The sequence below is a fragment of the Salmo trutta genome, chromosome 36, assembly GCF_901001165.1.
Source record: "Salmo trutta chromosome 36, fSalTru1.1, whole genome shotgun sequence".
NCBI classification, from domain to species: Eukaryota; Metazoa; Chordata; class Actinopteri; order Salmoniformes; family Salmonidae; genus Salmo; species Salmo trutta.
Genome location: NC_042992.1, coordinates 1,383,894 through 1,397,172, shown reverse-complemented (window position 1 = coordinate 1,397,172; position 13,279 = coordinate 1,383,894). Strand labels below are relative to the sequence as shown.

The 13,279-nt window shown below is 44.8% G+C and overlaps 1 protein-coding gene and 1 long non-coding RNA gene across 2 annotated transcripts; one reads left to right on the top strand and one right to left on the bottom strand.

Moving 5' to 3' along the window:
* The first annotated feature begins 20 nt into the window (after positions 1-20).
* fam210aa (family with sequence similarity 210 member Aa) lies at positions 21-3,229 on the top strand. Its single transcript, XM_029736187.1, has 5 exons — positions 21-127; positions 948-985; positions 1,203-1,601; positions 2,146-2,257; positions 2,389-3,229. Exons 3-5 carry the CDS (start codon positions 1,222-1,224, stop codon positions 2,686-2,688), a joined length of 792 nt encoding a protein of 263 aa, XP_029592047.1. The 5' UTR covers positions 21-127; positions 948-985; positions 1,203-1,221; the 3' UTR covers positions 2,689-3,229.
* Positions 3,230-11,116: 7,887 nt separating this feature from the next.
* LOC115176266 (uncharacterized) lies at positions 11,117-13,025 on the bottom strand. The gene is made up of 2 exons (XR_003872204.1): positions 12,240-13,025; positions 11,117-11,322 (listed from the first exon to the last, which is right to left on the bottom strand). It is a non-coding gene; the product is annotated as an uncharacterized LOC115176266 (long non-coding RNA).
* Positions 13,026-13,279: the final 254 nt, after the last annotated feature.

Below are 13,279 nucleotides of genomic sequence, written 5' to 3'. Positions count from 1 at the left end.
AAATCCTTGCGGGTCTATCACTTGACGTAATATTTTTGCGACGTGAGGATTTTCTGCTGTATGCCAGAAGGACAAATCTAAACTTTAGCCTGGGTTGAAAGAACGAAACACCATGTCGGATTGTCAAGTACGTTCCTTTAAATATATGATGATAAATGTACGTTTTGTTGGTGGCTTACATTGTGTGTTGCCATCAACGTTGTGCGATGTTTGGGGCCTCCCGAGTGGCGCAGCGGTCTAAGGTACTGCATCTCAGTGCTAGAGGCGTCACTACAGACCCAGGTTCGATCCCGGGCTGTATCACAACCGACCGTGACCGGGAGACCAATAGGACATAGCACAATTGGCCCAGCGTCGTCCGCGTTATGGGAGGTGTTGGCCCGGGTAGGCCTTCATTGTAAATAATCATTTGTTTTTAACTGGCTTGCCTAGTTAAATAAAGGTTAAATGAAATTAAAATGTTGCTAACTAACCCCTACGGCTAGTTAGCCAACGACGTGCGTAACTCGATCATTGAGTTTTGGTACACAAGTACATTCACTTCCAATGGAACGCTGCGTTTGCCTTGCAGTATTGGGTTGCAGAAGCAATTGCAGTGCGTTCTGTGAAATCGGAAGTATGCATCCAATTGTAGGCGTAGACTTGACAGAAATCGTAGAAAATGGTGAACGATGAACTGTTATGCACAAATATCCACCATGTGGATTACATAATGGAAAAAGTTTGATTGCAGAATTTATTATGCAACGTTGGTGCAATAACATTGTCGGGCTGATCAAGGTGTTGCCTATCTTTAAATGCAATCCATGCTTTGATTTGTGTAGCGACCAGCGTGCTACATGAGATGGTGGTTGAATACCTTGATAGAAGTCCATTGAACATGAGTGAGTGATAGAACATTGAGTTGGATGGTTATCCTAGATAACTTTGCTTGTCTTCCACTTCAGCAACTGGATCAACTTTACTGAACCGTTATTCAACTAAGGTAGCTATGGCATTGTTCTGGATGACTGTTTTACACATTCAACATGCACCAAGTATTACACTAGTCGCGTTAATGTCATCCATTGTTGAGAAAAAAATGGAACTTTTCTGATCACATCAATAGTGATTGGTTTTAGCTATGTTGTTGAGTAAAATGTGTGAATAAAAAAACGCTCATTGGAACCAAGTGTCTAATATAGTGTGTGGTTTTGCAACAGAGGCAGCAACAGTAAGAAGATGCAGCATCTCTTTAACCAGAGAGCCTTGTGGCAATCAGCTGCCCTGCGCTCCATGCTTCTGGGCCCAGTTACCTTGCAGCCGTCCACTATCTTGGGTCCACGGATGGCCTCCTACTTCCTCAGGAACGCTTGCCTCATCCCCAGCCCACGCTGGGTGAGCACATCAGGAGCAGTGTGGACCACAGCACCCCGTAAGTCCACCACGGAAGAGGGCCATAGCCAGGCTGACCCAGGCCAGGAGGATATCCTGGGGGACCGGTCCATTGGGCTGGTCCAGAGGTTCAGGAGGACTCTAAAGCAGTATGGGAAGGTCATGATTCCCCTTCACCTCATCACCTCCTCCATGTGGTTCGGGACGTTTTACTATGCTGCCATGCAGTAAGTTTTATTTCATCTTTATCTATGTAGGGAAGTTCAATTGTCTCTTTTGCAAGGGAGCTCTATCACAAAAATGCAGCATGAAATACAAAGTACATAATAAGGAACGAGTTATTAATTACAACAAACAGTTCTTTGCTACGCTGCCATGCAGAAAGTTACGAGTAATAAAGTTGTACAGCAATATCAAAATATTACTTAGCAAACTGAAATGAGAAGAAGGGACAAAGACAAACCCATAAACATTCATGTACAATGTGAGATGTTTTTCTGAGGCTGTTTCTGTTTCTCCTCTCCATATGGGCATTAGTGATAATGGGCTTTTCTCCATCCCAGGTCAACCTGCGGTTACTGCCTGACACAGACACCACTGAGTCTCATTTAGATAGACAACCCTGATTGTTTAATCAGAATAGTGTACGTCTGGCCTGCTTTATTTAGGCTCAGACTAGGGTGGGCCCAGTGATGGTCATTATTTTAGTTGTTGACACTTGACTGACTTGATGTGTCATAGAAAATTAACCATATTAAATTAACCATTTAGGGGTATAAATGTGGTTCCGTTTCTGGAGTATGTTGGATTCCCGGAGAAGCTTGTTAAGCTGTTGGAGCATTCCCAGAGTGGCTATGCACTGACTGCGTATGCCATGTACAAGGTAAGAATGCTCATCTCATTGCATGTTGGACTATGGCAGTTCTTTTGAGTGTTGTTCCTGAGCTAAATCACCACATTAATCTTAACACATCAAATCACATTAACCACAATGTCCATGTTGTTGATTGTCAGATTGCCACCCCAGCCAGGTATACCGTGACATTAGGGGGGACGTCCCTCTCGATCAGGTACCTCCGTAAACATGGCCACATGACCACCCCACCGCCTGTTAAGGAGTATCTGCAGGACAAGATGGAGGAGACCAGAGAACGCCTCTCTGAGAAGATGGAAGAGACCAAGGACAGGTTCTCTGAGAAGATGGAAGAAACCAGAGATCGTCTGTCGGGGAGGATTGGGGATAACAAGGACAAGTTGGCAGAGAAACTCCAAGAGACTAAAGACAAAGTGTCTTTCAGAAAGAAGCCGGAGTAGATATCATGTTAATTCCTGGATATGATTAAATATATGTTCATATGGCCACTATAGCCCTTAAAAAGGATGGGTGGACACATCGCCCTAAACTGACTTCCTCAGACACCACATACTCATAACATCAAAGCATTTCTCTTCTCACCTCCATGTCTGCTTGACTGCAAATGGTAAGCTGCTGCACCTGCTCCAATAGGTTACAATGGATCTGGTAAGGAGAAAAATAGGTATATGGAGTTAAATGTAGAAAAATACATATGTTGAAAAATGGGTGCTATATTTTCTGGGAAATATTTAGATGGAGTGATTCCAGAAGAACATGGTATGTGTGGTAGAGGAGTGGGCTTTGAATTGTTTCACTGCAGAAGTAGACTATTAAACAATTAAGGTCCGCAGTCAGTCACAACCACAATATTCACACTGGCTCATGTTACAAGAAGGTTATTGTTGTTTTTACAATGTTATATTGAGAGATGTATCTGAAATATTAAAAAGTACTTGTCCTCCATTGGCTTGCCAATTAAAACAGAACTATTCACAGTGAGATGTGCTACACGGTTTTCTAGGTTTTCAGCTGAAAAACTCAAATATAACGGTGTTATTGGTGCAGTCTGAACCATGTTGACGACATTTGGAGGAGGAAGCCTTAATGTCAAACTGACATTTCCTTTTGCAACACCATTAACATCAACACCATTAACATCAACACCATTACCATCAACACCATTTACAACACCATTAACATCAACACCATTACCATCAACACCATTAACATCAACACCATTTACAACACCATTAACATCAACACCATTACCATCAACACCATTTACAACACCATTAAATTCAAATCAAATATTATTTGTCACATGCTTCTTAAACACCAGATGTAGACTAACAGTGAAATGCTTCCTTTCGGGCCCTTCTCAACAATGCAGAGAGACATAATAACAAGGAATAAATATGCAATCAGTAACGATAACATGGCTATATACACTGGGTACCAGTACTGAGTCAATGATAACATGGCTGTATACACGGGGTACCAGTACTGAGTTAACGATAACATGGCTGTATACACGGGGTACCAGTACTGAGTCAATGATAACATAGCTATATACACGGGGTACCAGTACTGAGTTAATGATAACATGGCTATATACACGGGGTACCAGTACTGAGTCAATGATAACATGGCTATATACACTGGGTACCAGTACTGAGTCAATGATAGCTTGGCTATATACACGGGGTACCAGTACTGAGTCAATGATAACATGGCTATATACACGGGGTACCAGTACTGAGTCAATGATAACATGGCTATATACACTGGGTACCAGTACTGAGTCAATGATAGCTTGGCTATATACACTGGCTACCAGTACTGAGTCAATGATAACATGGCTGTATACACGGGGTACCAGTACTGAGTCAATGATAACATGGCTGTATACACGGGGTACCAGTACTGAGTCAATGATAAGGGGTAAAGGATAGATAAGACAGTAACAGCAGTATACTGTAGGTAGGGGTAAAGGATAGATAATAGACAGTAACAGCAGTATACTGTAGGTAGGGGGATAGATAAGACAGTAACAGCAGTATACTGTAGGTAGGGGTAAAGGGTAGATAATAGACAGTAACAGCAGTATACTGTAGGTAGGGGTAAAGGATAGATAATAGACAGTAACAGCAGTATACTGTAGGTAGGGGTAAAGGATAGATAATAGACAGTAACAGCAGTATACTGTAGGTAGGGGTAAAGGATAGATAATAGACAGTAGCAGCAGTATACTGTAGGTAGGGGTAAAGGATAGATAATAGACAGTAACAGCAGTATACTGTAGGTAGGGGTAAAGGATAGATAATAGACAGTAACAGCAGTATACTGTAGGTAGGGGTAAAGGATAGATAATAGACAGTAACAGCAGTATACTGTAGGTAGGGGTAAAGGGTAGATAATAGACAGTAACAGCAGTATACTGCAGGTAGGGGTAAAGGATATATAATAGACAGTAACAGCAGTATACTGTAGGTAGGGGTAAAGGATAGATAATAGACAGTAACAGCAGTATACTGTAGGTAGGGGTAAAGGATAGGTAATAGACAGTAACAGCAGTATACTGTTGGTAGGGATAAAGGGTAGATAATAGACAGTAACAGCAGTATACTGTAGGTAGGGGTAAAGGATAGATAATAGACAGTAACAGCAGTATACTGTAGGTAGGGGTAAAGTGACTAGGCAACAGGATAGATAATAACCAGTAACAGCAGCGAATGTGATGAGTCAAGAGTTAGTGCAAAAAGGATCAACACAAATGTAAACACAACATGTAAAGTGCTGGTCCCATGTTTCATGAGCTGAAATAAGATCCCAGAAATGTTCAATACGCACAAAAAGCTTATTTCTCTCAAATTTTGTGCTCAAATATGTTTACATCCCTTTTAGTTTAAACAGCATGATCCTTACACAGGTGCACCTTGTGCTGGGGACAATAAAAGGCCACTCTAAAATGTAAGGATCTGTGCACAATTCCTGGAAGCTGAAAATGTCCCAGTTCTTTCATGGCCTGCATACTAACCTGACATGTCACCCATTGAGCATGTTTGGGATGCTCTGGATCGACGTGTACAACAGCTTGTTCCAGTTCCCGCCAATATCCAGCAACTTTGCACAGCCACTGAAGAGGAGTGGGACAACATTCCACAGGCTACAATCAACAGCCTGATCAACTCTATGTGAAGGAGATGTGTCGCGTTGCATGAGGCAAATGGTCACACCAGATACGGACTGGTTTTCTGATCCACACCCCTACCTTCTTTTAATGTATCTGTGACCAACAGATTCATATCTGTATTCCCGGTCGTGAAATCCATAGATTAGGGCCTAATGAATTTATTTCAATTGGCTGATTTCCTTATATGAACTAACTCAGTAAAACCTTTGAAATTGTTGAATTTATAACGACATGCCACTGGCTTTGAGCAAAGCCAGTGTGTCTATGTATGCGGATGACTCAACACTATACACGTCAGCTACTACAGCGACTGACACCATCCATACCCCATCCATACCCCACAAGACATGCCACCAGAGGTCTGTTTAAACTACTGGCACACAGCTCAGACACCCGTCCATACCCCACAAGACATGCCACCAGAGGTCTGTTTTAAACTACTGGCACACAGCTCAGACACCCATACATACCCCACAAGACATGCCACCAGAGGTCTGTCTAAACTACTGGCACACAGCTCAGACGCCCATCCATACCCCACAAGACATGCCACCAGAGGTCTGTTTAAACTACTGGCACACAGCTCAGACACCCATCCATACCCCACAAGACATGCCACCAGAGCTCTCTTCACGGTCCTCAAGTCCAGAACAGACTATGTGAGGCACACAGTACTACATAGAGCCATGACTACATGGAACTCGAAGCATCAAAAGCATCAATCATCATGAAGCATCAAACACAGACACATGCATACACACACACGATAACATAGGCACTATGCACACACATGGATTTAGTACTGTAGATATGTGGTGGTAGTGGTAGAGTAGGGGCCTGAGGGCACACAGTGTGTTATGAAATCTGTGAATGTATTGTAATGTTTTTTAAATTGTATAAACTGCCTTAATTTTGCTGGACCCCAGGAAAAGGCAGCTAGTTTGGATCCATAATAAATACAAATATGTTTGTTCAGTATGGATATTTAAGTAGTTAACTAATAGCTACCTGGACTAACTATGTAGCAGTCTTATGGCTTGTGGGTAGAAGCTGTTCAGGGTCCTGTTGGTTCCAGACTTGGTGCATCGGTACCGCTTGCTGTGCAGTAGCAGAGAGAACAGTCTGTCTTTTTATTAGTTCCACATAATTCATTGTTGTATCTGAGTATCTACAATAGATACTGCACATATATATTCAACCACAAGGGTGTACTAATGAGCTATGTGAGAAAAATAATATAATATATCCTAATTGAGGACTACTGAAATGATATTATTTCAGTGTAGATAAGGGAAGGTTAAAATAAAAACACGACAACCGGACAAGGCAGTGTATGAATCAAACACATTTGCATATGAATGGAGTGGAAATTAGCTGACTTCGTGATCTGTAAGGTAAGTAACATTAATGTGTCAAGCAGATTTCTTTGCAACGTTTAAGACATGGATTTCATTTTGTAATGTTAACAAGTTACCCAAAAGTAGTTAGAAGTAAGGTTAAAATTTGATTAGCTAAACAAAACTTGTTTAAACAGCGAAATTGTCGCAGAAAAATCAGCCTTTTTTGCACAGTGGGGATGAAAAGAACGGCATTTAGGCTGTAATGAGCTCCAAAATTCAAGTCATTACGTCGTCACACCGTTGATATAGCAACGGACGCTAATCGTTTTGGCTGAGGGGCATTATTTGGTATGACAGGCCAAATCATAGTCTGGCTGTGTGTTGATGGGTGTGGAAGGTACACTGTATATACAAAAGTATGTGGACACCCCTTCAAATGAGTGGATTCAGCTATTTCAGCCACACCCGTTGCTGACAGGTGTATAAAATCGAGCACACCGCCATGCAATCTCCATAGACAAACATTGACAGTTATGGTGGAAAAAAATCACAAACTCTTATACACATGCGCTGTATGAGCCTTAAACCTGTATCAAATCAAATGTATTTGTCACATACACATGGTTAGCAGGTGTTAATGCGAGTGTAGCAAAATGCTTGTGCTTCTAGTTCCGACCATGCAGTAATATCTAACAAGTAATATAACCTAACAATTTCACAACAACTACCTTATACACACAAGTGTAAAGGAATGAATACGAATATGTACATAAAAATATATAAATGAGTGATGGCCGAACGGCATAGGCAAGATGCAGTAGATGGTATAGAGTACAGTATATACATAAGAGATGAGTAATGTTGGGTATGAAAACATTATATAAAGTGGCATTGTTTAAAGTGGCTAGTGATACATTACATCAATTTTACCATTATTAAAGTGGGTGGAGTTGAGTCAGTATGTTGGCAGCAGGCTCTCTGAGTTAGTGATGGCTGTTTAACAGTCTGATGGCCTTGAGATAGAAGCTGTTTTTCAGTCTCTCGGTTCCAGCTTTGATGCACCTGTACTGACCTCGCCTTCTGGATGATAGCGGGTGAACAGACAGTGGCTCGGGTGGTAGTTGTCCTTGATGATCTTTTTGGCCTTCCTGTGACATCGGGTGGTGTAGGTGTCCTGGAGGGCAGGTAGTTTGCTCCCGGTGATGCGTTGTGCAGACAGCACCACCCTCTGGAGAGCCTTCCGGTTATGGGCGGAGCAGCTGCCGTACCAGGCAGTGATACAGCCCGACAGGATGCTCTCGATTGTGCATCTGTAAAAGTTTGTGAGTGTTTTTGGTGACAAGCCGAATTTCTTCAGCCTCCTGAGGTTGAAGAGGCACTGCTGCGCCTTCTTCACCACGCTGTCTGTGTGGGTGGACCATTTCAGTTTGTCCGTGATGTGCACGTCGAGGAATTTAAAACTCTCCACTGCTGTCCCGTCGATGTGGATAGGGGGCTGCTCCCTCTGCTGTTTCCTGAAGTCCACGATCATCTCCTTTGTTTTGTTGACATTGAGTGTGAGGTTTTTTTCCTGACACCACACTCCAGGGAGGAGGTGAGGGCCCTCGTAGGCCGTCTCGTCGTTGTTGGTAATCAAGCCTACTACTGTAGTGTCGTCTGCAAACTTGATGATTGAGTTGGAGGCGTGCATGGCCACGCAGTCATGGGTGAACAGGGAGTACACGAGAGGGCTGAGAACGCACCCTTGTGGGGCCCCAGTGTTGAGGATCAGCGGGATGATGTTGTTACCTACCCTCACCACCTGGGGGCAGCCCCTCAGGAAGTCCAGGACCCAGTTGCACAGGGCGGGGTCAAGACGCGGGGTTTCGAGCTTAATGACGAGTTTGGAGGGTACTATGGTGTTAAATGCTGAGCTATAATCGATGAACAGCATTCTTACATAGGTATTCCTCTTGTCCAGATGGGTTAGGGCAGTGTGATGGCAATTGCGTCGTCTGTGGACCTATTGTGGCGGTAAGCAAATTGGAGTGGGTCTAGGGTGTCAGGTAGGGTGGAGGTGATATGGTCCTTGACTAGTCTCTCAAAGCACTTCACGATGACAGAAGTGAGTGCTACAGGGCGATAGTCATTTAGCTCAGTTACCTTAGCTTTCTTGGGAACAGGAACAATGGTGGCCCTCTTGAAGCATGTGAGGACAGCAGACTGGGATAAGGATTGATTGAATATGTCTGTAAACACACCAGCCAGCTGTTCTGCGCATGCTCTGAGGATGCGGCTGGGGATGCCGTCTGGGCCGGCAGCCTTGCGAGGGTTAACACGTTTAAATGTTTTACTCACGTTGGCTACAGTGAAGGAGAGCCTGCAGGTTTTGGTAGCGGGCTGTGTCAGTGGCACTGTATTGTCCTCAAAGCGAGCAAAAAAGTTGTTTAGTCTGTCTGGAAGCAAGGCATCGTGATCCGCGACAGGCTGATTTTTCTTTTGTAGTCCGTGATTGACTGTAGACCCTGCCACATACCTCGTGTCTGAGCCGTTGAATTGTGACTTCACTTTGTCTCTGTACTGACGCTTAGCTTGTTTGATTGCCTTGCGGAGGGAATAGCTACACTGTTTGTATTCGGTCATGTTTCTGGTCACGTCGCCCTGATTAAAAGCAGTGGTTCGTGAGTTCAGTTTTGCACGAATGCTGCCATCAATCCACGGTTTCTGGTTGGGGAATGTTTTAATAGACGCTGTGGGTACAACATCACCGATGTACTTGTTAATAAACTCGCACACCGAATCAGCGTATTCGTCAATGTTGTTGTTTGCCGCAATGCAGAACATATCCCAGTCCATGTGATCGAAGCAATTCCATGTGGAATCCGATTGGTCGGACCAGCGTTGAACAGACCTGAGCGCGGGTGCTTCCTGTTTTAGTTTCTGTCTATAGGCTGGGAGCAACAAAATGGAGTCGTGGTCAGCTTTTCCGAAGGGAGGGCGGGGGAGGGCCTTATATGCGTCGCGGAAGTTAGAATAACAGTGGTCTAGGGTTTTGCCAGCCCTGGTAGCACAATCAATATGCTGATAGAATTTGGGGAGCCTTGTTTTCAGATTAGCCTTGTTAAAATCCCCGGCTACAATAAATGCAGCCTCAGGATATGTGGTTTCCAGTTTACATAGAGTCCAATGAAGTTCTTTCAGGGCCGTCGATGTGTCTGCTTGAGGGGGATATACACAACTGATTATGATCGAAGAGAATTCTCTTGGTAGATAATGCGGTGGGCATTTGATAGTGAGGAATTCTAAGTCAGGTGAACAAAAGGACTTGAGTTACTGTATAGTGTTATGATCACACCACGTCTCGTTAATCATAAGGCATAGACCCCCGCCCTTCTTCTTACCAGAGAGATGCTCGTTTCTGTCGGCGCGATGCGTGAAGAAACCGGGTGGCTGTACCGACTCAGATGTGTCTCGAGTGAGCCATGTTTCCGTGAAACAAAGAACATTACAGTCTCGGATGTCTCTCTGGAATGCTACCCTTGCTCGGATTTTGTCTACCTTGTTGTCACGAGACTGGACATTGGCGAGTAGTATGCTCGGGAGCGGTGCACGATGTGCTCGTCTACGGATCCTCACCAGCGACAATTCTATCATCAGAAAGAGGTAACAAAACTGCCGTTATCACTTGTTTGTACGCTATGTTCCCATCATGATCTCACACACCTGCTAAACTGACACGTAGACAAAGGTTGTAAAAGCCGAGACCCAACTCTGTTCGTTGGGCTCTTAACGCTGCACTGTTGAGTGACTGTTCACCAGCTCCAGATTTGCAAATCTTACAATAAAAAGTTGTTTTGAAGAATCTGCAGTCTCTTCTTCCTTTTGGTTAGAATTTCTACACCACTGTAGAATGGCCTTACTGAAGAGCTCAGTGACTTTCAATGTGGTACTGTCATAGGATGCCACCTTTTCAACCAGTCAGTTTGTCAAATGCCTGCCTTGCTAGAGGTGCCCCGGTCAACTGTAAGCGCTTCTATTGTGAAGTGGAAATGTCTAGGAGAAACAATTGCTCAGCCATGAAGTAGGCCACACAAGCTCACAGAACGGGAGTGCTGAAGCGCGTATCGCATAAAAATCGTCAGTAACACTCAGAACCAAGTTCCAACGTCAGGACAAGAACTGTTCCCTTGGGCGCTTCATTAAATGGGTTTCCGTGGCCGAGCAGCCGCACACAAGCCTAAGATCACCATGTGCAATGCCAAGCTTCTTCTGGACGCTTGGCAAAAGATTGAATGAATAGGTGAATGAAAAATGAAATGCAAATGAGTATGAAACATCAGTCTACACTTGAACACCATGCACCAAGAGACTGAAAACACTGGATTAAACAAACTTTATTATACAGAATTAATTGTTTTGCATAAATTATTCATCACCCCAAAGATTAACATTAGTCTCAGATGTCATCTTCTCATCCACCAGTCAGTCAGACAGAACCACCTCATCCACCAGTCAGTCAGTCAGTCAGTCAGTCAGTCAGAACCACCTCATCCACCAGTCAGTCAGTCAGGCAGAACCACCTCATCCACCAGTCAGTCAGTCAGTCAGAACCACCTCATCCACCAGTCAGAACCACCTCATCCACCAGTCAGTCAGTCAGTCAGAACCACCTCATCCACCAGTCAGTCAGTCAGTCAGTCAGAACCACCTCATCCACCAGTCAGTCAGTCAGTCAGAACCACCTCATCCACCAGTCAGTCAGAACCACCTCATCCACCAGTCAGTCAGTCAGTCAGTCAGAACCACCTCATCCACCAGTCAGTCAGTCAGTCAGTCAGGCAGAACCACCTCATCCACCAGTCAGTCAGTCAGTCAGTCAGGCAGAACCACCTCATCCACCAGTCAGTCAGTCAGGCAGAACCACCTCATCCACCAGTCAGTCAGTCAGGCAGAACCACCTCCACCAGTCAGTCAGTCAGGCAGAACCACCTCATCCACCAGTCAGTCAGTCAGGCAGAACCACCTCATCCACCAGTCAGTCAGTCAGGCAGAACCACCTCATCCACCAGTCAGTCAGTCAGGCAGAACCACCTCATCCACCAGTCAGTCAGTCAGTCAGAACCACCTCATCCACCAGTCAGTCAGTCAGTCAGTCAGAACCACCTCATCCACCAGTCAGTCAGTCAGTCAGTCAGAACCACCTCATCCACCAGTCAGTCAGTCAGTCAGTCAGAACCACCTCATCCACCAGTCAGTCAGTCAGTCAGTCAGAACCACCTCATCCACCAGTCAGTCAGTCAGTCAGTCAGTCAGAACCACCTCATCCACCAGTCAGTCAGTCAGTCAGTCAGAACCACCTCATCCACCAGTCAGTCAGTCAGTCAGGCAGAACCACCTCATCCACCAGTTAGTCAGTCAGGCAGAACCACCTCATCCACCAGTCAGTCAGTCAGGCAGAACCACCTCATCCACCAGTCAGTCAGTCAGGCAGAACCACCTCATCCACCAGTCAGTCAGTCAGGCAGAACCACCTCATCCACCAGTCAGTCAGTCAGGCAGAACCACCTCATCCACCAGTCAGTCAGTCAGTCAGGCAGAACCACCCCATCCACAGGGTCATTTACATTATGCAGAACCCTCCACAATATTACCTGGAACCCACTTAGGGTTGCAAAACTCTGGTAACTTTCCAAAAGTTCCCTGGTTTTCAAGGAAAAAAAGGTTCTGGGATGTCCTGTTTATTCTCTCCTAATTCCAAGAATTGTTTCAACCTGGATTTCTGTAAAACCAGGACATTTTTGGAGTTACTCTAAACCCACCCATTATGTCTTAGAGCCCACCCCAATATCACCAGTGGTTCCCTCTCTCACCATACCTAAACCATAACCCATACTCCCATGGAGTTCTCCTGCAAAACATCAGACACCCCATAATGCCTTAACCAGTCAGATACACCCCACCCAGTCAGTCAGATAAACCCCATAATGCCTTAACCAGTCAGATATACCCCACCCAGTCAGTCAGATAAACCCCATAATGCCTTAACCAGTCAGATAAACCACACCCAGTCAGTCAGATAAACCACACCCAGTCAGTCAGATACACCCCAACCAGTCAGTCAGATAAACCCCAACCAGTCAGTCAGATAAACCCCAACCAGTCAGTCAGATAAACCCCAACCAGTCAGTCAGATAAACCCCAACCAGTCAGTCAGATAAACCCCAACCAGTCAGTCAGATAAACCCCACCCAGTCAGTCAGATAAACCCCACCCAGTCAGTCAGATAAACCCCACCCAGTCAGTCAGATAAACCCCACCCAGTCAGTCAGATAAACCCCACCCAGTCAGTCAGATAAACCCCACCCAGTCAGTCAGATAAACCCCACCCAGTCAGTCAGATAAACCCCACCCAGTCAGTCAGATAAACCCCACCCAGTCAGATAAACCCCACCCAGTCAGATAAACCCCACCCAGTCAGATAAACCATCAGGATACTTCATTCACTAGCATAAGTCAATACTGACATAAAACCCACTC

What these genes read in the sequence shown, in the direction of transcription:
- fam210aa (XM_029736187.1), top strand. Translation starts at nt 1,222, where the DNA reads ATGCAGCATCTCTTTAACCAGAGAGCCTTGTGGCAATCAGCTGCCCTG. An exon ending in TTTTACTATGCTGCCATGCA is followed by an intron (nt 1,602 to 2,145) that starts GTAAGTTTTATT and finishes TTAACCATTTAG; the next exon opens with GGGTATAAATGTGGTTCCGT. An exon ending in CTGCGTATGCCATGTACAAG is followed by an intron (nt 2,258 to 2,388) that starts GTAAGAATGCTC and finishes GTTGATTGTCAG; the next exon opens with ATTGCCACCCCAGCCAGGTA.